General features: G+C 39.8%; 2 protein-coding genes across 9 annotated transcripts in view; one reads left to right on the forward strand and one right to left on the reverse strand.

Moving 5' to 3' along the window:
• Positions 1-11,830, forward strand: part of LOC102291883 (tubulin polymerization-promoting protein) — a 15,746-nt gene extending 3,916 nt beyond the window's left edge. Inside the window, exons 1-5 of one of the 3 annotated variants that reach the window (XM_005934804.3) lie at positions 1,264-1,877; positions 2,411-2,491; positions 3,079-3,414; positions 9,422-9,575; positions 9,668-11,830. In XM_005934804.3, coding sequence (XP_005934866.1) covers positions 2,478-2,491; positions 3,079-3,414; positions 9,422-9,575; positions 9,668-9,877 — 714 coding nt within the window. In that variant the 5' untranslated portion in view covers positions 1,264-1,877; positions 2,411-2,477 and the 3' untranslated portion in view covers positions 9,878-11,830. The other 2 variants (XM_042223809.1, XM_005934802.2) reach the window with 2 other exon arrangements.
• Positions 11,748-17,028, reverse strand: cep72 (centrosomal protein 72). 6 transcript variants are annotated; one of them, XM_042223805.1, is made up of 14 exons: positions 16,923-17,028; positions 16,557-16,684; positions 15,882-16,074; positions 15,692-15,800; positions 14,655-14,806; positions 14,501-14,559; positions 14,378-14,420; positions 13,889-14,089; positions 13,628-13,809; positions 13,415-13,508; positions 13,141-13,319; positions 12,928-13,054; positions 12,744-12,855; positions 11,748-12,595 (listed from the first exon to the last, which is right to left on the reverse strand). In XM_042223805.1, exons 1-14 carry the CDS (start codon positions 16,996-16,998, stop codon positions 12,535-12,537), a joined length of 1,716 nt encoding a protein of 571 aa, XP_042079739.1. In that variant the 5' UTR covers positions 16,999-17,028; the 3' UTR covers positions 11,748-12,534. The 6 variants fall into 6 exon arrangements, with proteins under 6 accessions (XP_042079739.1, XP_042079738.1, XP_042079740.1 ...); XM_042223804.1 differs by having other exon boundaries at positions 12,744-13,054; positions 14,655-14,803; XM_042223806.1 differs by having other exon boundaries at positions 12,744-13,054; positions 13,889-13,981.
• Between the last annotated feature and the right edge of the window lie 3,573 nt (positions 17,029-20,601).

A 20,601-nucleotide genomic window follows, 5' to 3' on the forward strand; every position in this document is an offset into this window, starting at 1 on the left:
CTCTAAATGATACTCACTTGATACTAAGAATCCCAAAGTGTGCCAAGGAAATATCACTTTCCACTAAAACTACCACCAGCTTCATTTGTTAATAAAAGGCAGGATGGATCCATGTTTTCATGGTGTTTATTCAAAATTCTGACCCAACCGTCTAAATGGTGTAACAAAATCTGAGGCTCATCAGACCAGGAAACATTTTGCAATCTCATATTATTACATTTTCATGAGCTCATGAGAACTGTACCTCAGTTTCCTGTTCTTAGCTGACAGGTGTTGCACCTGGTGTGGTGTTCTGCTGCTATAGTTCCTCTGCTTCAAGTTTCAGCTTGTTGTGTGTTTAGATGATGACACTATTCTGAATGCCTGGGTTGTAACCAAGGAATTATTGAACTATTTCTGTCAGCTCACACTAGTCTAGCCATTCTCCTCTCAATATAACCTGACTGATGTCAGGCAATTTCAGCCGATGCTTTGGATATTTCCTCTTTTTCAGACCTTTCTGTCATGGTCCAGAGTCTGTGACTCCGTGTTTATGTTTAGTCTATTAGTATTCTGTGGTTTTGGTTACCTTGGGTGTTTGTATTCTTTTGTTCCTGTTCCTATGTTCTGTGTCCCCCAGTCTGTGTTAAGTTGGTGTGTTATATCATTGCGTGTATGTGTTTCCTGTTTTATTGTGAAGGTCTGCGTCTTATGTGAGTGTTTTCAGTTTGCCTCCCTAGTCTCGTCATGATAATCACTCCCAGCTGTGTTCCCCACCTGCGTGTAATCTCCCTGTGTTCTCTGGGTGTATTTAAGTTGTGTCTTCTGTCATGGTAGTTGCTGGTTCGTCTGCGTTATTCTCCTCGCCGCCATTCTGTGTTTATTCCTCCAGCTTCCTGGTCATTCTCCCTGCAAGGTACCCTCGTTAGTGTTCTGGTTTCGTGTTTAGTTTAGTTTTTCCCAGTTTAGAGTTATTACCGTTCTGTTTCTCGCCACCCCTTTTGTTGTTCTTATCCGGTTGTAAATAAAGCTCATCCTCCACTTAAGCAGTCTGCATTTTGGGTCCTATTTCATATTCCACACGGCTTGCCCCGGCAAACCGTGACACTTTCTCTGTAAACCTCAGAGATGGCTGTGTGGGAAATCCCAGCAGATCAGCAGTTTCTGAAATACAGAGATCACCTGATCTGGAACCAACAACCATGCCATGTTCAAAGTGACTTAAATCCCTTATTTTCAGCACATCTTCTTGACCATGTCTAAAATGCACAAATATTTATATAGGTGATATAGGTGGTAAATACATTACTTCAGTAAAAATGGTAATGATTTTCTGTTCTCCTTAATGGTGACGAACTTTATTGGTAATCCATTGAGACTTCAGCAACCTCAATAACTCAGTCTCAATTGTCTTGGCTGGAGATCTCGATGACATATGACTACAGAAGCCCCTGCCATCAATAGTGGTACTCTGCGATGTCACCGTGTGCATGCGTGAAGAAATGGCATGGGTCAGACAGAGAAGCCACTTGCCTTGGACAATGGGTTCCCAGTGTCTATAGCTGTGAATGCTATTATTCAGACACATTAATAATCTCTTTTTCCTCACAAAGATTCAACGTTCTGATTATAATGGCTTTATGCAGTGTCAATCTTTTAACTTTGGTACGTATTCAAGCATCGACCGTCCTTAGCTAGGCCCTGTTTGTGATTGTTAGCTACAGGATTGTGGAAACAAAGCCCTTCATATTGCCACTGCCACTGGGGCAGCGTAAAAGCACTTCATTGGTGACTCGAGGGAGCTGCTTAAACTTTGTTAGCCAGAGCAGACGGTTCGAGCCGCAGGACGCAGCATCCCGCTCTGGTTTGGTTCTCGTTTGTATCTTTTTAAAACCGACGTGAGTACAACTTCTGGCAAATTGTTGTAGAGAGTTTGTTTGGGTGTACTTTGCAGTGGCAGCACTGTTTCTTTAAGGATGCTGAGCTGAGTATGGGAACAGCTGAAAGGTGAGCAGAAATGTATCATCCAAACATAATGCAGGGTTTTGTTATATTTATAGAGTGGAAAAAAAACGCTTTTACTGGCTTTTTTCTTTTTGTCACTCCTTTGTATGTTTATGTAAAGCTGACTTGAGAAGAAGAATTTGCTGCTGTGGCTGCAAATCTGGCCGATGTGTTAGGAGAGACTGAATGAAGTGACGACAGTGGAAAGATGTGTGTCCTCACAGACTGTAGAAAGCAGAAATAAATTTGTTTTTACTGATTATAAGAAGGATTTTGACCTTGTATTAGTAGTATGAGCACCACTTTCAGTTTTTATGCTGCTGGGTTAATTGGTTTAATTAAATTTCTCTCCATCTTACCCCTCCCTGACACTCACATCTGTACACACCCATAACATTAACCACTTTCATTCTGATCTCTCCCACAGCACAAAGAGAAAAGAAAAGTTGGCTAATCAAGACACTGCACAGAGGGAACCAAATTCCTGCACAAACATGGCAGACCAGAAGTAAGTCGTTTTAGCTGTAGTATATGACACTACAAGTGCTTCCAGTCCACAGTTTTGTGTGTGGGGTGTGTGTGTGTTTTATATACTCTTGTTTCTTGATTTGTGTGACACTGAATTCCAGAGATCTATTTATAACTCCCACTTCTCTACCAGAACCGTGATGTCTGCCCATTCACAGGCAGTGTGAGCACTTTTTTTAAACTGCACTTTATCTTAGAACAGATTTATTTTTCCAGAAAATCCTCCTCTTCCTTTCTGGTATCCATGTTTAGGCTGTACGTTTCTTTCCTCTCTTATCCGATGATTGTGATCAAATCCATGAGCTTTTCTTGTAAATGGAAAATATTACAGGGAATTATTTATGTTTCTTGATGCACAGCCAAAACCTCACATGCTGCAGGGGCTGCTTTTCCCAACTCACTTAATTTCTTATTCTTTTACAGACCTCCTCTGTTGTGACTATTCACAAGTCTGCTTAGAAAAGAATAGCTTCAGTGCATGTACACTTGATCTCAGTAGCAGTAAACTTCCTTTTATACTTCTGACATCACATGGATAACCCGATTATTTGCTATTTTACCTTCCAGAGACAACATAGACGATTTTAAAGTCCAGACAGCTAAGCACCCTAATATGACTTCGGCCCCATTACGGCCGCATAGTGAACACTCTAAAGACCGGGCATCCAAGAGGCTTTCGACCGAGTCCAATGGGACTAGCGACGGTGGTGTCGGGTCATCTACACCGGTGGAGATTACTGCCTTGGAAGAATCATTTCGACGCTTCGCCATCCACGGCGACACTCGTGCAACCGGCAAGGAGATGCACGGCAAGAACTGGTCCAAGCTCTGCAAGGACTGCGGCGTGATCGACGGCAAGAACATCACCCTCACTGACGTGGACATCGTCTTCAGCAAAGTCAAGTAAGAAAGACACCGACATTATTGCACACTAAGGATACAATTTCAGTTTGGATTAGTAGAAAGTCTTTTCCATCATATTTGGGTTTTACCTCCCAATTTGCAATTGATTGTTTAAATCACTTAGCTGTTGTGTCGCGACAGAAGCGCATATTTTATTTATTGCATTTGTCATTTCGTAGATGATTGTTGGTAGAGAATTGCAAACATTTAGAATTGTGGTTCAAAGAACATAAAACTGAAAACTATTTCGTTTCTGTTTCAGAACAGTTCAAAGAACTAAATTAATGTTTTTAGCAGGCATCAACCTTATTGTACATAACTATGAACACATGAAGGGCATCTAACTATTATTAAACTAAACTTTAGTCATTAATAAGTAAGTCAGTCACGATCATCAGTTTATAAAGCCATCAAAATATCATAAACAACTCCAAGGCTCGGTTTAGCAGTTTCTGAATTTCATGTTCTGTTTCAGAACATGCTGTTCTTTCTTTTATTAAGGAGACTTGTAGTATTCGGTTGGTCAGAAACAGCAGCTTGAACAAAATGCCAGGATGGCTCATCTTATATTTCCTCAGGCTGGGCTGATTCACCCTTTACTGTGACCTCAATATTATTTCGCCATGGGAGTGAAAAAAAAAAAGTCATCTGCACAGCTGTGCCCATGTTTACCAAATGCACCGAAAATCCGGATGCTGTCTAGGCTGGTAACACTTTTAAGGTGAGCGTACATGTGATCCACACCACATTAAAAATGAATATTGTTCCAGTGTTGTTCACACACAATACGGGACTTGTGTGCAGTAGCACAGAGTAAAGCTGATGTAAGGAGCGGGGTTTTTTCAGCATTGGTTTGTGCGACCGTGCGCATGGTTATTTTGGAGTTTTCATTCATATACAGAGAGGCTTTAAACTTGTTTCATCCTGGTTGAATGATCTGAATAAGGATTATTACGCAAGACGGCACCAGAATTGCGGAGTACGGCTGGGAGCCACACTTCATTGTGTCTACAAGAATGGAGAGAAAAAAGATCTACTCGGGAATCTCACGTTGATTTAGCAGATTTTCCATTTTCTTCTACCTGCATATAACTGTAGTCCAATCTAAGTCATTTTTCATATACATTTACTGGAAGAGATTCCAAGATTATACAGAAATAGATTGTTAAACACATGGATGGATATTGAAATGCACCTATCGCTCTCTTAGTCTGTCCACTTCACAAAGTTGTCTAAAGATGGAAATGGGAGGGTGGAAAAAATGGATAATCCTGTCCGATTTCAGGTAGACTTAGTCCAAAACAATATTTTCTTTGAGCACGAGCACAGCAGCGAGAATAATGGCGAATCAGTCATAATACATTCAATGCATTTAAGAGTTTTAAGAGCATTAATAAAATATTCCTTCCTATTTCAGCTGTCTGTTTATACAACAAACAGAAGAATCATTTTTCTGAGCCAACCACATCGACACCTTTGCTGCTGGCATGGCAATTTGTGTTCACATTTACAAATATTTTTCTGGACAGAATGAACTTAGACTGTGAGTCTTGTTTACATCCAGCTCTACTTGTGAGCAGTATTTTGAAGTGTGCAAATAATATGATGGCCCAAATTTTAAGGAACAAAGTATGCCCAATGGCTTATTGCACATTTTTCTTACCAGTAATTCTGTGTAGTCTCATTAGGTCTCTGGATATGTGTGTGTTTGGTGTGTGAATTTACAGGTGCTGTCATCTGATTCCCTCGGGTTCTAATCCCAGGTGGTGCAGCAGGCAATTCTTTCAAGACTCACAGCTCTGGAGTGTGATCCAGAAAATATTACTGTAAAATGTGAAAAAAAAAACCCGCACACGTGGTGTTTGTATACCTAGCCGTCACCGACAGTATAAACAGAGATACAGTTCTGGGGGAAGGGCCCTTTTTCATGTAGTTTCTGACTCCAGGCACAGCTGAGTGGGGGAGGGCTGGCATTGCAAGAGATGCAGATCATCACTTTCCTTTTAATCAGTGTTGGAGAATGCATGCAAAAAAATTAAAGATCTTAATGAGGACTGGCAAATTACAGCATGGCTCAGTGACTCATTATTTATTCTGGATATGGAGGTCTGCTGCACCACATTAGGTCTCTGCTATGCTATGCGCCTGCTTGGAACCAGAATGCTACAACATAATCTGAGATAGATTCATTAATTTGTAACGACATCTTATTTCCAGGGCTTTGGTTGTATTTCCCATAGCCTGTATATAAAAGATGGGTATAGCCACCAAGTCAGAGAGTAGTTTCTAAATGTTTTGAGGCCTCGATCATTCTTGCACCATGTTTTTTGTTTTTTAAAGCGAGGGATGGGACTATATTGGGATAAAGTTTGTAGTATTTTTATGTTTGTGTAGATACTAAACTACCCAAAGTGAAGAATTTTGCGGATGCAACTCACGCAGATGTGTGTAGTCCTTAAAAAACCCCACCGGCACATAGCTTGATGTGCTATGTGTAGATCAAATACTGATTGACTGAAAAGTAGGTCTGAACATGAAAGATAGTGAAAGCAGCTTTTTGTTTTTAGGCCTTTTTGTCTTTATTAGATGAAGAGATGAGATGAAGTGGGGAGAGAGAAGCAAGTGCTTCGTGTTGGAGTCGAACCTGGGCTACTGCATTTAGCCCTGCAGCATATGGTTGCCTGTACCTAAAAAGGGGTTCATCACAAAGAGGTAGAAGCATAAAAAAAAAAAAGAAAGACCAGTAAAGCAGCATGAGAGGCACGTTTTGAATTTAACACTGTGTTTGGTCTTTTTTGTGGCTGGCTGAAGGACAGGCAACAGCAGAAACAAGACTAACGTACAGACAGGTTGTTTCCAAAGACTCTATTCAAAAGGCTAACATAGCTACCGTGACATCATCCATAGGCATCTGATAAGCCTTGAGATAAGTGGTTCTCGTTTTCATAAAAGAGGATGTGAGGTGCAGTTCTGACTGTGAAACTGCTCATGCATTCCCTAACGACTTGTCAGTCGCAATTCATTAGCCAATGTACATGCCACCAATAACCCTCCCTTTTGATACATAGTATAACCAAGATTTACAAAACAGACTTAATTTTTATCAAGTGGCTCAGACCATAAACCCAGCAGGGAAGTATTTATAGAGATCAAGTCAGAGAGCCATTTTTCGCATAGGACTGGAAGTCTTTTTGCAACCACAGCTATCGCCATGTGGTGTCCTTCAGATAAGAATGCAGGTTTAAGGCAACTTACATTGGTTGCATTGTGCAAGCATTGGTTTATAACAAACAGACAGTTGTTATAAAGGGAGACTTGGCTATAGAGTTAAAAACTGCGTTTTCACAAGTCTGTAACCACAGTTAGCCAGTTTGGCATTTTCACACTGAAGCCTGAGGGGTTTGACTTACTGTTGGAGCCAGCCTCAAGTGGCCTTTACAAAAAAATTGGCGCAGATGTTGAATTCATGTTTCATCCCTGGAAGTCACTGCTTGGTTTCCTTATTAGTGAATGTGATCATGGGTAATACATTCAGTCCATATGCATCATATATTCCAAATGGCTGATATATGTCAACAGACAGCAGGTCAACTATCAGTGTCCCTGCCAAAAATAAGTTATAATGACCCTCTGACTTCTGTCCTTTTCAACCTCATGACAGCCTCGTTAGTTTCTCATCTTCTGTTTATTTGCACAGATTAGCCTTTTGTATTCTGTGAGGAACTGAACCGGTCAGTGTGGGGAGGTCTGCAGAGAGGAAACACAGCTATGTTCCTTGCACAGGAATGGCAGTTTAAAAGTCCAGTTTCCCCTCTGACAATAGACAGCATGGAACATACTCGGGGGGGAATGAAGCTCCCAAATGTTCAACACTGATGGATTGCCCAAACAAAACCAGTCACTGAACAAGTGAAATTAATAATAAACCAAAACATCTCTGTTTACTGTAGCTTGTTTCTATGGCAGCAGGTTGCCAGGGGAGACTGTGTTCTTTATAGGCTGTTGTTTAGGTGTTTAAGTTTATCACCACAGTGATAGCAGTTTGTGTTTGTGTTGCTATGAACTTTTCACATGGAAGTTAAAAATGGCAAATGGCCATTTAAACAAGTGGAGCACTTTGAGATGGAGAAAAATTGACGTGATGCAGGATTTTCAGTTCATACAAGCGGTTTGATCCTCAGATAAACGAGAAGTCAACACCCTTCCAGATACATGGCTGAACTTAGCAGACAGCTACAGTCAAACACATTTGGGTCTAAGTGCGTGAGCCGAACACATTATGATGGATGATTTTAAGAGACGGCCTCAAATGCGAGCTACACTCTGTGGAGTTGCTAAGGCGACACATAAGTACTGAGACACACTGGGAGACGTGAAAGTTTTCCCATTGTTTATCTCAATAGGATACCATCTCCATGCTGTCTTACATCTGCCACATTAAAGTGATCACACATGGCTGAGTGTAGACTGTGGACTGTCATCTTAACCTCAAACTGCTCTGAAACACATTAGTACTTGGTACTATGGAGGACCTAAATTCTCAAAAAAGTAAATAAGAAAATGACCATGCACCAGGAAAAATAAGTCAATGTAAGTATTTGTTTAAAAAAATTCATTTAAAAGTTTTATTTTTTCATTCATCTGCTTTTATATTAATTTCCCAATTAGCTTACTTTCTTGTTTAACACTACAGGCTATTTTCAGCTAGACTGGCTCATTTCACCTGACTTGTAACCATTTCTGTTGCAAGTCTTTGAATGACCAACCAAAAGGACCAAAGGTGAATCAACAACACTGTGACTGATAGCTCCTTTATTACCATACTGAAGCAAAATATGCCAAGGGGAATAGCAAAATAAAATAATGAATAAATGGGAAAATGCAAAACTAAAATACTACAGGTATTTTAGCCCTAGCAGGTCTTAACATGAGGTAAAAAAATACAGCCTCAAATGAACTATAAAACATGACATATCTCATTGTGTCATTATTTATTTAAGAAAGGGCCAGGATGGATGCAAGTGTTTGAAACTACACCCTCCCTGCTTTCATAAGAATTAAAAGAGTAAGGTGCTGGTAATCAAATGCACTTGATAACAGATCATGAGCAAGTATGACCACCTCCATAAAAGCAGAAGTTTGTTGTTCTGGTGCATTCAAATGTGTTACCACAATGCCAAGGAATGCACAGCTTAGGTTTGTAAAAATGGATCTGGACAAACTGTCTGGACCTTTGGATAGATGAAACCAAGGTGGAAATCTTTGGCCGTAATTCACAGCGCTAAACTAAACACAGCACATCAGCACAAATACCTCATACCACTTGCTACCATACTTTTAGATGGGTTTGACTTTGGGCTTAATTTTTCAGTTGTCGGCTCTGTGGCACTGTGCAGTCAGTGAGTGGACCATGAAATCATCTGTAAAATAAACTAATCTAGAGGTAAATGTGCAGCCATCTGTCTGACAGCTAAAGTTTAGCAGAAACTAGGTCATGCAAAGGGACAATGTTCCTAACCACACTAGCAAATCTACAAGAGACTGGCTGAAAAAGTCAAATGCCAGACTTTCAACCCAATTGAAATGTTGTGGTGGGACCTTGAGAGAGCTGTACATAAACAAATGCCCGCAAACCTCAATGAACTGAAGCAACATTGTCAAGATAAGTTCCTTCACAACGATTTGAGAGACTGATAAGGTCACACAGAAAAACGATTACTTCAAATTGCTTTTCCCAAAGGTGGTTTTACAAGATATTGAAGCCTGGGGTGTGTACTTGCTTGCTTTGATGTTTTGGCTTAGGTTTTGTTAATTCAATAATGATTTGGTGTAATACATCATGTATTGCTGTAAATCTTCAGTGTATTTAGGGTATTTACCTAATTTTAAGGCCTGGTAAGGACTAGATCATCTTTTTCCTATGACTATACTTTTCGGGGTTAGGTAATATACTATAAAGGTGTTGAAACTCCTACTTAAATATCCGTTCTTTCCTCCTATATTACAGGAAGAAATCCAGTCGCACCATCATATTCGATGAGTTCAAGGTTGCGCTTGGAGAGCTGGCCAGGAAGAAGTATAAAGACAAGACTGGAGAGGAGGCTGAGGCAGAGGTGTTCCAGCTGATCGAGGGGAAGTCACCGGTCATTTCAGGAGTCACAGTAAGATTCGATCGGAAAGTTTCACAAGTTTCAAAACACGTCTCCTTTTTCAGCAGTAAAAACTCAAACTTTCTTTGTGAACTTCTTCACAGAGAGCCGTCGCTTCCCCAACAGTCAGTCGTCTTACGGACACCACCAAGTTTACAGGGTCGCACAAGGAGCGTTTTGACGAAACCGGCCGCGGGAAGGGTAAGGCGGGACGAGTAGACATAGTTGACACTTCTGGATACGTTTCGGGATACAAGCATCAAGGGTCGTATGAAAAGAAGGTGACCAAACCCACTGCGGGTAGACCCATGTGAGGGCGAAGACAAGGAAATAAACATTTGATCAACTACTAGGATGATTTTCTATTAAACGATTACTCATAGAAAGCACAAAAGCATAGGATTTCATATTTTTTCCCCATCCATCTATTTTATGTGTGAGTGTGTGTGTGTGAGAGCGAGCAAGCGAGAGAGATGTTTTTGAGTTCCTCTCTTCGTGAAGTGTGAGAACTGGAAAACTGTTTACATCTATTTTTACAAATTCATCACCAGCTGGTACATTCCTGTCTGATAGCAAGTTACTGCCAAACACTGAAGAGAACAAATGAGAGAAACTGCTTTGCTATGACTATTTAGGCTTTGTTGTTATGATAGGGCCTTGTATTTATTGAGCACAATGAGCAACATGCCAAGAAAAACAAAAGTGGGACAACAGTTTGGTGAATATACATTTGCACTTTTTAATAGAAACATTTGTTCCCATGTTTAGCTGATTACACGGTTTAGCTTGTTTTGCCATTCCAAAGATAATTGGCACAGGTTTTTGACAGAGATCATTGATTTTTCTCTTTCGAAACCTTAAATTCATTCAGATTTCAGCGTTGTCTGTTCGCCATCTGCACTTAGTAACTGTTTCGTCTTCATGAAATCTGCTGTTTGTTATTTTATGAGCTCACACTTGTCTTTTCAGTAATCTGCCTTTAGTTCGAACCAAGAAAATCGTTTTTTGGGGAGGTTTTTTTGTGAAAGTTAGTCACCCCTCTCAGACTAAATATTTGTGACCTTTATCATACCTTCTTGCTTTTGTAAATACATATAAAAACAAAACAAAAGCTCTCCCATGCAGAATTTAACGAGCTTACTTAAAGCTCTTACACAAAACCTAAAAGGACTTCCCTGTTTTTTCCCTCTTAGTCTTTATCTAGCTTTATCATACCATATTTTATTTAATTATACACAAACTGTTTTGCTAACATGCATTTTAAGTAATAAATTGGTAAAGAGAAAGCTCTATCCACAGATGAGATGAGCCTAACTGTACAAGATTGTATTTTTAACATTTTACTTCCTGATCAGATTTCTATACAGTAGTTCTAATATATTTGTGGTAAGATTGTGTATATTCTAAAAAGGTTAAAGCCACATTAATTTAAGACACTGGCTTCAAGTTTTATTTTCTATTTGTATTATGTATTGCTGTACTTTGTGCATGTTATGTATATTGCATTTGATTCAGCAGCATATAGATGACGGTAGGAGTCTGTCATATTATATTGGAACTGCTGTGCCTGGTGTAAGAAGAGACTACTGGGTGGACAACATTGTGTTGTTAAAAAAAAAACATTAAGTAATGAAATTGTGAGACGACAAAATCTTGTATTGTTTGAAATCAATATGTATGAACCTGTACGTGTACAAAGTCAGCTAATGCTCTAATATTTGTTGATAAAAATCTCCTAATGCGCACAGTCATCCAAGGCACAGATTTAACTGAAGAAAAAACAAACAAACGCAGGGATTTTAATGTTTCCTTACACACTGTATCAGAAAAAGGGAAAATTGCAAACGAGTATTATACTTTTGTAGAATATTTTTCCAGCAGAATGACAGATTCATGTCACACACTACTTGTAGCCTCAGCTGATGAAGACTCGTGCATCAAGTGCAAAACTAGCAGCTATCAGTGTGTTTTTGTAGCTTGAGTATGATCCGTTTTCTGTGCTTAATGCCAAATACTGTGCACCTTTTAATGTGGAGAAACAATACTGTCCTTTTTTCCTTCAAATAACTTGTAATGTACTATTATGCCCCAGTGCATGCAGTGTGTTTTCTGTTTGTTTTTTTGTTCTTGTTCTTTAGATCTCTTAAAGTGTGTTCATGATTTGTAGTGCATTATTGAAAATTAAAAAAAAAAAAAAAGAAACCATGCACGCACACCCTGGAACCTCTGCTGAGTAGGTTTTGGAGTGTCTGTTGAAACAGTAGTTATGTTCTTGCTTTCTTTTCTTTCTTTTTTTGTGGAGTTTACTCCCTACAAGTAGTACCAACCAACGATCTGTAACATTCATATAAAAAGAAAAAGAAGACATTCAGCTTGTGTAGCATCCAAACCTCTAACCTGGTTTGCCAGGGCTTGATTTAGTGTTAGCAAGAGGAAAGTGCATGTCTGCCTGCGCATCTCTCCAGCCCGAAGGCAGAGGTATAAATAAAGTCACAGTGCAGCTGGAATCTAGATGCATTCATTCCACTGCGGCGTGCAAAGCAGATGGAGACTGACCTACAAACAGAAAAAAAACTAAAAAAGGAGCCAAAAGAGAGACGATCCCGCCACAGATCCAGGAAATGCATTATGACCTTTTCACTAACACCCCCCCAGAAAATCATTTGTTAATACAACAGCCCTGTCACACACTCATACACAAAGCTTCCTGAATGAATTGCCTTTCCCCGTTACTGTTTACATCGAGTAAATGCAGCTTATGCACATTTTTTTAAATAATAGAAACATTTATATATATAAAAAAAAAAGGTATAGCACTTACTACAATTTTGCAGTACCGTAATCTGCAGTAATTTTAAAAATAAAATAATTTAAGCAGTTTATATTTGCTGGCACATGCTAATATGACGGTCGGCATAGTCCTGCTTTGATATTTTTATCCTGGCATGCATCTCTTTGTTCAAATTCTGCATTAATGTTCCCCACTTCCCTTCAGCTCTGCTAACAAGCATTCATTTGTAGCCACCAGAGACCTGCAGAACACAAACACAGGCACATTTAAATCACAAAACCAGCCAACAAGGGGGTGAGTTGAGATTGAGATTACATCAGTTTACTCACACTGAGCATGTAGGTACAACAAAATCAACTGTCAGCACTAATACAGCATTATCTTCTTACCTGTGGCTTTCTTGCAGCATATCTGAAAGTTCTTTGACTTTCTCAGCTTCCTGCACTTTCTTCCTCAGCCCCTCGATCTCTTTCTTCAGTTCCTCGACTTCGGCCTGAGCTTCTAAACACAAACTGGGACACTTAGTAGGGAAAGCAGCATGTTCGCTTATGTCACAGTGGCAAGTACACCCACCTCTGATCTGAGACACATGTGAGCTTTTCATCATAGACTTCAGATATTGGCGTTCTAACTTGATGAGCTGCTTCTGCAGAGCAACGTTTTCCTCTAAAACGACCCTCAGCTGCTCGTTCAGTTTGCCCTGTGTTAGAGTGAACACTGTGAATAAAGTTTACTCTTATGGTTCTCTAAAGCTTGGTGTTGTGTTTGAGTGGTGGATCAACTCACCACCGCTCTCCGAGCTTCCTCCAGCTGAGCGGAGAGGTTGTGCACTTCAGTTTTGTGCTCTTCCTCTCGTGCTGCCGCTTGAAAGCGAAGCGCATCAGCTTCCCGCCGTAAGGTCCTGACCTCAGTTTCCCGACTGGAAATATCGCTTTCCATCATGGAGAGGATCTGGACTGCCTGAGCTGAGGCCAAAAATAGAGATGATAGGAAGACATTCGTTATCTCAGGCTTCTGTAATCAGATAGCGCATTCCTCAAAACCAAAAGTCCAAACTTACACAGGAAGTTGTTGTTTTGATGCAGTGACCTCTCCCCTGTCCAGTGTTTGTCCACGAGGTTGAGGAGCATCTCCAGGGGTTTCCTATAACTACCCTGGGAAGAGAGTTCAGAGATTCCATGAATAGATGTGCAAAGGAAAACCCTGCAGATGAATGAGGAATGATTCACGATGTCATTTGCAAATCAGTAAGAGGACCGAAATAGCTGCCAACCTTTTTTTTCTTCTCAGCTTGCCCAGGCTGGCTGGAGCTCCCGTCTGTTTTGTTGAAGCTGGAGTAGGTTAGTCGTGGAGGATGCAAGATGGGGTTAAAAGGGTCAGACAGATTCAAACCAGGGCGTCGTGGACTGGGAGGCCGGATATTAATAAATGAGGAACTGTGACGGAGGCTTTCATCTGGGAAAAATTACAAAATGTGGAATGAATAAAGAAATCCTAGCTCAGGGATTTTGTTAAACACAAATTTATTTCCTACCTGGATTTGGGGTAAAATGCCCTTTAGCTGGATGTCTGGTTTGTTTGGAAGAGTCCTTTTGCTTTGGGTTTCCATGAGCAGGTCTACGTTGCTCTATGTAGGGGCCAAAGGACACTTTTGGTCTTTCAGGCACTTTTATTGAGGTGCAGCTTTTTTGATGAGACAGATCTTTCATCTGTGACCCTTTGGACTCACTGTTATCTGACGAGTTACATGTGGCACACACACATAAAAAAAAATCCCAGTGATATTAATCGACCTTTGACAAGCACATTGTGTTAAAAAAAACCCACAGGAAAAGACTTATGTCGCCACCTAGTGGTGATTATACACACTGTCACACGTTGTTTTCATAATTGCTTACTGATAAGGATTTCTTACCTTCAAAGAAAGCTTTATTCTCATAATAATTCTTCTGCAATCTCAATTCTAATAAGATACTGACATAGAAAAAAACTGCACTCTCCTAAACTAGAAAAATAGGCTTACCAGTTTTAGTGAGTGGATACCTGAGGATGGATTTAGCAGTTTCCTAAAAATAAGAACAGAGCTACTTCATAATGAACTTTTATACTGTTAATGTTATTTAATCTGTAGTAACAATAAAAGCACCTGTTTGGGAGTTGAGCTCATCTGTTCTCTAAAATCTTCAGAAACTTTCTCTTTGAAACCTGAAACAGTGGATGGTTTGGATTTATCAGAAGTTAAAACAAAGAAACATGAATTAGTCAGGTTTGATTTTGATTTTTGGAGTTGGACATCTTACCATCGGCCTCCTTGTGAAATGACACAGAGACAGCTTCACTTTGCTCTCCATCATTTGTGGCAACAAAGTTCAGCTCAATATCACGAGTGTCGGTCAGGACAGAAAGGCTCTTGGTTAAGCGGTCAGTTAAAGCTGGTCTGCGATCACTGCTTCTGAAAAACCACAGATGACACAGCAAATGGTGCCGCTCGAGCAACCGAGGTTGAGAAGACTCGTCTCGCTGCATTTTCATGTGCTCCACCAGCCCGAAGATGCATAAAACTGCAACAAATCTACTTATGATCCTGATTCATAAAACTGTCAATGTGGGCACACATTTCTGTTTCTTTTTTTCTGCCAATTCAACATATGTACCCACGAAACCTCATCATTAAAAATGAAAAGGATCACTTTATAGCAATGTTTTGTCAAGCCTTACTTAATCTCCTTACTATCATTTCTCGGTAGCTGCCTGTGCTGCTGGTCTGAAGAAATTCTTGTTTTATGAACAACAGCATACACTCAATGGACACTGTATTAGGTACACCTTTTCAACTGCTTGTTAATGTAAATATCGAATCAGCTGTTAACATGGCCGCAACTCACTGGATTTATGGCTCGTGCTCAAATAAAGCTCAAATAATCTCAATCTGGTCGTGACACTGTATTGAAATGGTCTCCACAACCACCAGATCTCAATCCAATAGAACATTTGTCGGATGCGGTGGAAATGAAGAGTCACATCATGGATGTGGAGCTGACAAATCTGCAGCAGCTGTGTGATGTTATCGTGTAATATGTCCCAAAATCTCTGAAGAATGTTTCCAGCACCTCGATTAATCTGTGCCATGAAGAATTAAGGCAGTTTTGAAGGCAAAAGGGGTCCAAATCAATACTGGTAAGGTGTAACTAATAAAGTGTCCATGAGTGTATAAGAGAAAAACAGTATTTTCAAAAATATATTACTTATAAATCTGGTATCAGATCTTTATTTGACTCTTTCATCAAACAGAATGAGCTGAAGCTCATTTACATTAAGGATTTTGTGTTCAGCATACCTTCGATCATCAATCAGATTCAAAGAGAAGCTCATCTGCTGAGGAAGAAGTTCAGAAGAGAACTGCATCAAGGCAGATTTACGCTCAGCATCTCTGACTGAACAGCTATCTGTAAATCAACGAGGAGAACTTATTATTTTAAAACCTGACATGAGATGAGCAAATTCTGGGAAACAAAACAACATCTTACCTAGCTTGCGCAGGGTGGGCATGGCATGCACCAAGTAAAGGCGGTACTGTGGATTATTTTTAGCCAGAGGGTTGAGCCTGAGGTCCAACTCTTTTAACAATGGCAGCTCAAACAGTACTTTCACTTCTTCAAGAGAAGGTATGCAGTTATAGTAGAGGATCAGCCTCTGTAGCATTTTTAAATGTTGCACACCCTGGGAACAAACCAATGGAACGGTTAAGATACAGACTCTGCAAATATTATTAGTCATGCAATATATTATATTACTTGATGTACAAAATATACAGTATTGGCCGATATCAGCATAAGAACATGCAGTTTTAGTGTTCAGGGTAATCTTAGGTGTGCTGCAATAGGCTTACATGGGATTTATAATTCAGTGGGTAATTTAAACACTAGCCACCATAACCACAACCCCCCCCACGAAACCCTGCAGCTTCCCTAGAACTGTAACTACATGTTAGGCCAACACAGACTGCATCTACTGTGATTAGCATGTTCAACGAGGACTCACAAATGTCTTCAAATTCCTAGAGGGAGATTGCTCAAACTATCAAATAGTTTATACACCACTACTGCACTTAATCATTTATAATTATTAAACTCTGACTCTTTCTTCAGTAGTAGTATAAATTGTGAATTCCATTTTTTTTAAAAAAACAATCTAAAACTAACCTCAACTGAAACGAGTGCATTACAGGAGAGATCCAGAGATTTCAGACGGATAAAGTTACTCAGACCATTTCCCAGGTGTCTGATCTTCTCCTCATATGTCCCCGGAAGGCTCAATGTCCGCACGTCGCCTATTTAAACAAAATTAAAAAAGTAATAACTTTAAGATGTTATGGTGATGTGGTCTGGAGCAGGAAGCATTTATTGCTACGCTAGCTCTCGTTAGCTTATCTACTGATGCTCTGGCCTGGCAGAGTATCTAGCTACAGTACTTTCCAACAGCAAATGTCTGATGTCCCTGTCTCACCCTTAAAGTTAGCTGCTGATTACTCCTACATAGTGTATATATTAGCTTGGATGTAAAGTTACCGAGACACGGGTGTTTTAGCCTTAATCTTTCACGTATCCACTGCTCTGTTAGTGTTGTCAAACACTTCGCCGCCATACTTTTCGAAGTTCTGCTGCCTTCACGGCCTGAAAAATAAATACCGTCTTTCCTGTTTCACTTTTGTTACTGGAGGTTTTATACAAACCGTAAGTAAGTAAGTAAGTAAGTAAGTAAGTAAGTAAGTAAGTAAGTAAGTAAGTAAGTAAGTAAAATTTTATTTATATAGCATTTCTAGATAAAAGATCACAAAGTGCTTCACAAGGTATATAAAAAAAAAACCGTGATGTATGTTCATTAACTACTACTTCTTGTTATTTGCTAAAGTTGTTAGACGTCAGTTTATTGAGAGTTTGAGTGTACATATTAAAATATAACTTTGAAAATGCAGGTTAATATTTTTTAGTTCGACCAAACATATTCAGCTAATTAATGAGAGCTTTCAGATTTTTTGAAAACAAAATTGCATTGTTTCAGATATCTGTATAAAACACGGGCTCAAAAAAAGATGAGAAATAATCAAGTAATCCGTAAAGCATTTCAAACCTGGTGGTCATTTTGGTTAGAATAGTTGCAGGGTTTACGAATGGCCTTGAATGCACCATTTTGCGCCTGCGCATTGCCAAATCCTTGTTTGTCACGTGTCAAAACAAACGGCCGCTGTTCCTGCTACAATTGTGGTTCCTATCTAAAGTTTGGTGCTGATTGTTTTCTCTGTTTGTCAGTGAAATTTTTGAAATTTTGACACCGTCTCCAGTTTTAATAGCTAACTAAAAACACGCTGATTAAGACTTTGTAATTTTCCTGGTGTTCTCTAGCCGTGTCTCCCAGGATCAATGGCGTCCTATCTAACAGAGTGGGTCACGTCATGTTTCAACATAATTTTGACAGCCACTGCACTCCACTCCTCTTACAAACTATTTAAGGTGGGTATCACTCAATGTAGTATCTGTGTGTGGACATTTATTTGTAGTAAATGAGTAGTTTCTGCTTTTAATAAATGATAGTAAACTTAATATCCTTGGGTTTGGCCTTCTTTCCTCAGCTATTTCCCTTTATTTTAGTTTTCTTTTTCTTTTGCATCTAACTTTTAGCAGTAAACCGTAAATCTTTTACTTGACATTTGTGAATCTATCTATCCAGCCAGTATCAAACTTGGTCATTCTCTCTCTGCAGGTCCACAGAGCACCTTCAGTAGGCTTCTTTCTGCTTGGGATCTCTGCAGCAATTTCCCTCTTGCATCCCTCCAGCTCGTACCTAACCTCCCTGCAGAGAGAAGCAGAATGGGCTGCTGAGGTGCTGGCTCCAGTGTTGGTCTCCTTTGATTTCCTTTGGCTCAGTCAGGACCATAACACAGCACAGATTCTCCTCTGTGGTTCTTGCCTGCTGCTCGGACTCTCTGACTGGCTCTCAGCAGATACTCTCACAATTATGACTCGCTGTCTGGGCCTATCATCCCTCTCCTGCTGCCTGATGGTGTGTTTGTTTGCTGGTAATGCTTCAGGGGCCTTTGGGAGCATGGCCCTCAGCCTCCCCTTACTGCTGACTCAGAGGTTTGGAACAAAAACTTTTGCTCCTCTGCTTTTTCCAGCTGCTACAGAAGGACTGATGAAGTGGCTTTTAAAGGGGTCACTGTTGATAGGCTGTTGGGTATCAACTCTTGCTCTTGGCAAGTTTCTGTTTGATGTGACTGACCAAGCTGTCTATTTAAGTTCATAGAAATCTCTGGTATCTAGGACTGTGACAGATGTGACTGACAAACTAGAAAAATGCAGAAATCTAATATGCCTATTAATGTGTCAATATAATAAATAATAGCTCCAGTAATAGCTGGTTCAGCCTTCTCAAGGATTTGACATTTGTCTTTTTCCTGCATCATCATGCAGCATTTTTATGGCTCATAATGAGCTTTTGGGGAGTAAATGAAACATGGCAGTAAGCATGTATGTAGTAAAGACAGTGAGTCGGTGTTACTTTATTTAAGTGAAATCTATGCACACTGCCTTTTGATAAAAACAAACATTATACTTGTGTAAATTAATCCCAAGTTAAAAGAACTGGTTAAAAAAATCCTGTTTTGAAGGTAAGGGGGTTTGTTGTGGGCTTGTCTCATATCTCTACCTTTTGCCTCCTTGTCTCCTCTGACCTTTGTCTACCTGCTCTGTAAGACCCATACTGTTTCTATGTGTGTGATGATGTCTTATCCTCACCTCACTAGGAGAGGAATCAAGGATGTAAGAAATAAGTTTGCGGGTGGGGGGTTGTTGAGGGCGGTACCAAAAAGTTAAACATGATTTATGAATTTGAAACGTATCTATTAAAAAACCCAAGAAACTGAAGGTGCCAGCTGAGGGTGTGGGAAGCTGAAACTTTTAATAGGATTTAAAAATTGGATTTTAGGGTGACTGGGATTTCCTATTCCTATTTCCTATAAAAATAAATAAGCGATATAGGGAGGTTCAGGGAAAAGCATCAGGATTTGTGGTTCATCGTCTCAGAGAGCACATGTACTAAAGGAAAGCACAGTTTTAAACAGGGAAGAATATAAACAGTAATTTAGAAGAATTTCCAAACATTAAAGAAATAATTCTGGATGAAATTAAAGATGGGAAAATTTTCCAGCATGATAGTACCACAGCATGAATATTACAATAGTCCTTTTTGTAATGCTTGTTTTTGCTTGCCTCTGCATTTTCTGGAACATACAGCCAAACCAAGAGACCATGACTGAAGATACCCTTTTTGTAGAAGTCTACTTAACATATGTTGTGTTTGACTATTCTAAAGATGTCATTTGTATATTTGAACTTCCTGTATGAATTTCCTTTTTAGCAGTGTTCTTCCATCTTCCGGCTCTTCTAACAGTTTTAATGTTGTGGTTTCCAGCTGCCTCAGAGTCTGGGTGATATTTGTTCTGCAAACTCAGCACGATGTCTGTTTAAGAAAAAAAAATCTGCAGTGGCAGAAGGTTTTGGCCCAGCCCTTATCTCATCACAACTGTTTGATTCTTATCAGTTAATTTAAAGAAGGAAAAAAAAAACTTTCTTGGTTTGTATCAGCTGTCTTGGTACTTGAAACAACCTGGCCTGTTTAAACCACCCTCGTTTCACTGTGTCCCATGTCATTTACATTGACCTTGTGAGATATTGATATTCCTTACAGTCATTTGTAGTGGACGCTGCAGAGGCTCCCTAAAGATTTCAGGGGTGTGAGCAGCTTCCTCAGCAGTTTTTCCTTTTTGCAGTATATGTGCAAGCATCTGTGCCTTTCTCTGGGACTGCCTATGTCAGTCTTCAGGGAAAAGATGAACACTGATGCTTTTTACCATTTTTGTGGGAAATCCAAAATGTTATGGTAATTGTTGCCTTTTAAAGTGTTAGTTTTCTATTTTTTGACCATTTAGAAGTTTGACATTTTGTATTTAACTTGTTAAATAAACAAACATGTAAAACCTGACAGCCATCTCACTGTTGTGCTATCTATCATTGTTAAACCACTTTTTTACTCCTTGAAACCATTCCGATGTTTTCAGATGCATGAAGCTGCAGCTTCTGATTTTTCCGAGCACCTTTTATGGTCACTGTCACCCCTGACTGCGACCGCTGGCATCAAACCTACAACCTCAATCTGTCTCCATGACTGCCTGTATCTGTCACTTCACCA

This window comes from Haplochromis burtoni, unplaced genomic scaffold, assembly GCF_018398535.1.
Source record: "Haplochromis burtoni strain Fernald_Lab_line unplaced genomic scaffold, NCSU_Asbu1 Contig_120, whole genome shotgun sequence".
Lineage (NCBI taxonomy): Eukaryota > Metazoa > Chordata > Actinopteri > Cichliformes > Cichlidae > Haplochromis > Haplochromis burtoni.

Excerpts from the sequence above, each read along its gene's own strand:
- cep72 (XM_042223803.1), bottom strand. The coding sequence starts at position 16,998 with ATGGCGGCGAAGTGTTTGACAACACTAACAGAGCAGTGGATACGTGAA. Across the intron at positions 14,807-15,691 it reads AATCTGATTGATGATCGAAG|AAGCAGTGATCGCAGACCAG; the intron begins GTATGCTGAACA and ends GTGGTTTTTCAG. Across the intron at positions 14,090-14,377 it reads GTATCCACTCACTAAAACTG|ATAACAGTGAGTCCAAAGGG; the intron begins GTAAGCCTATTT and ends GTAACTCGTCAG.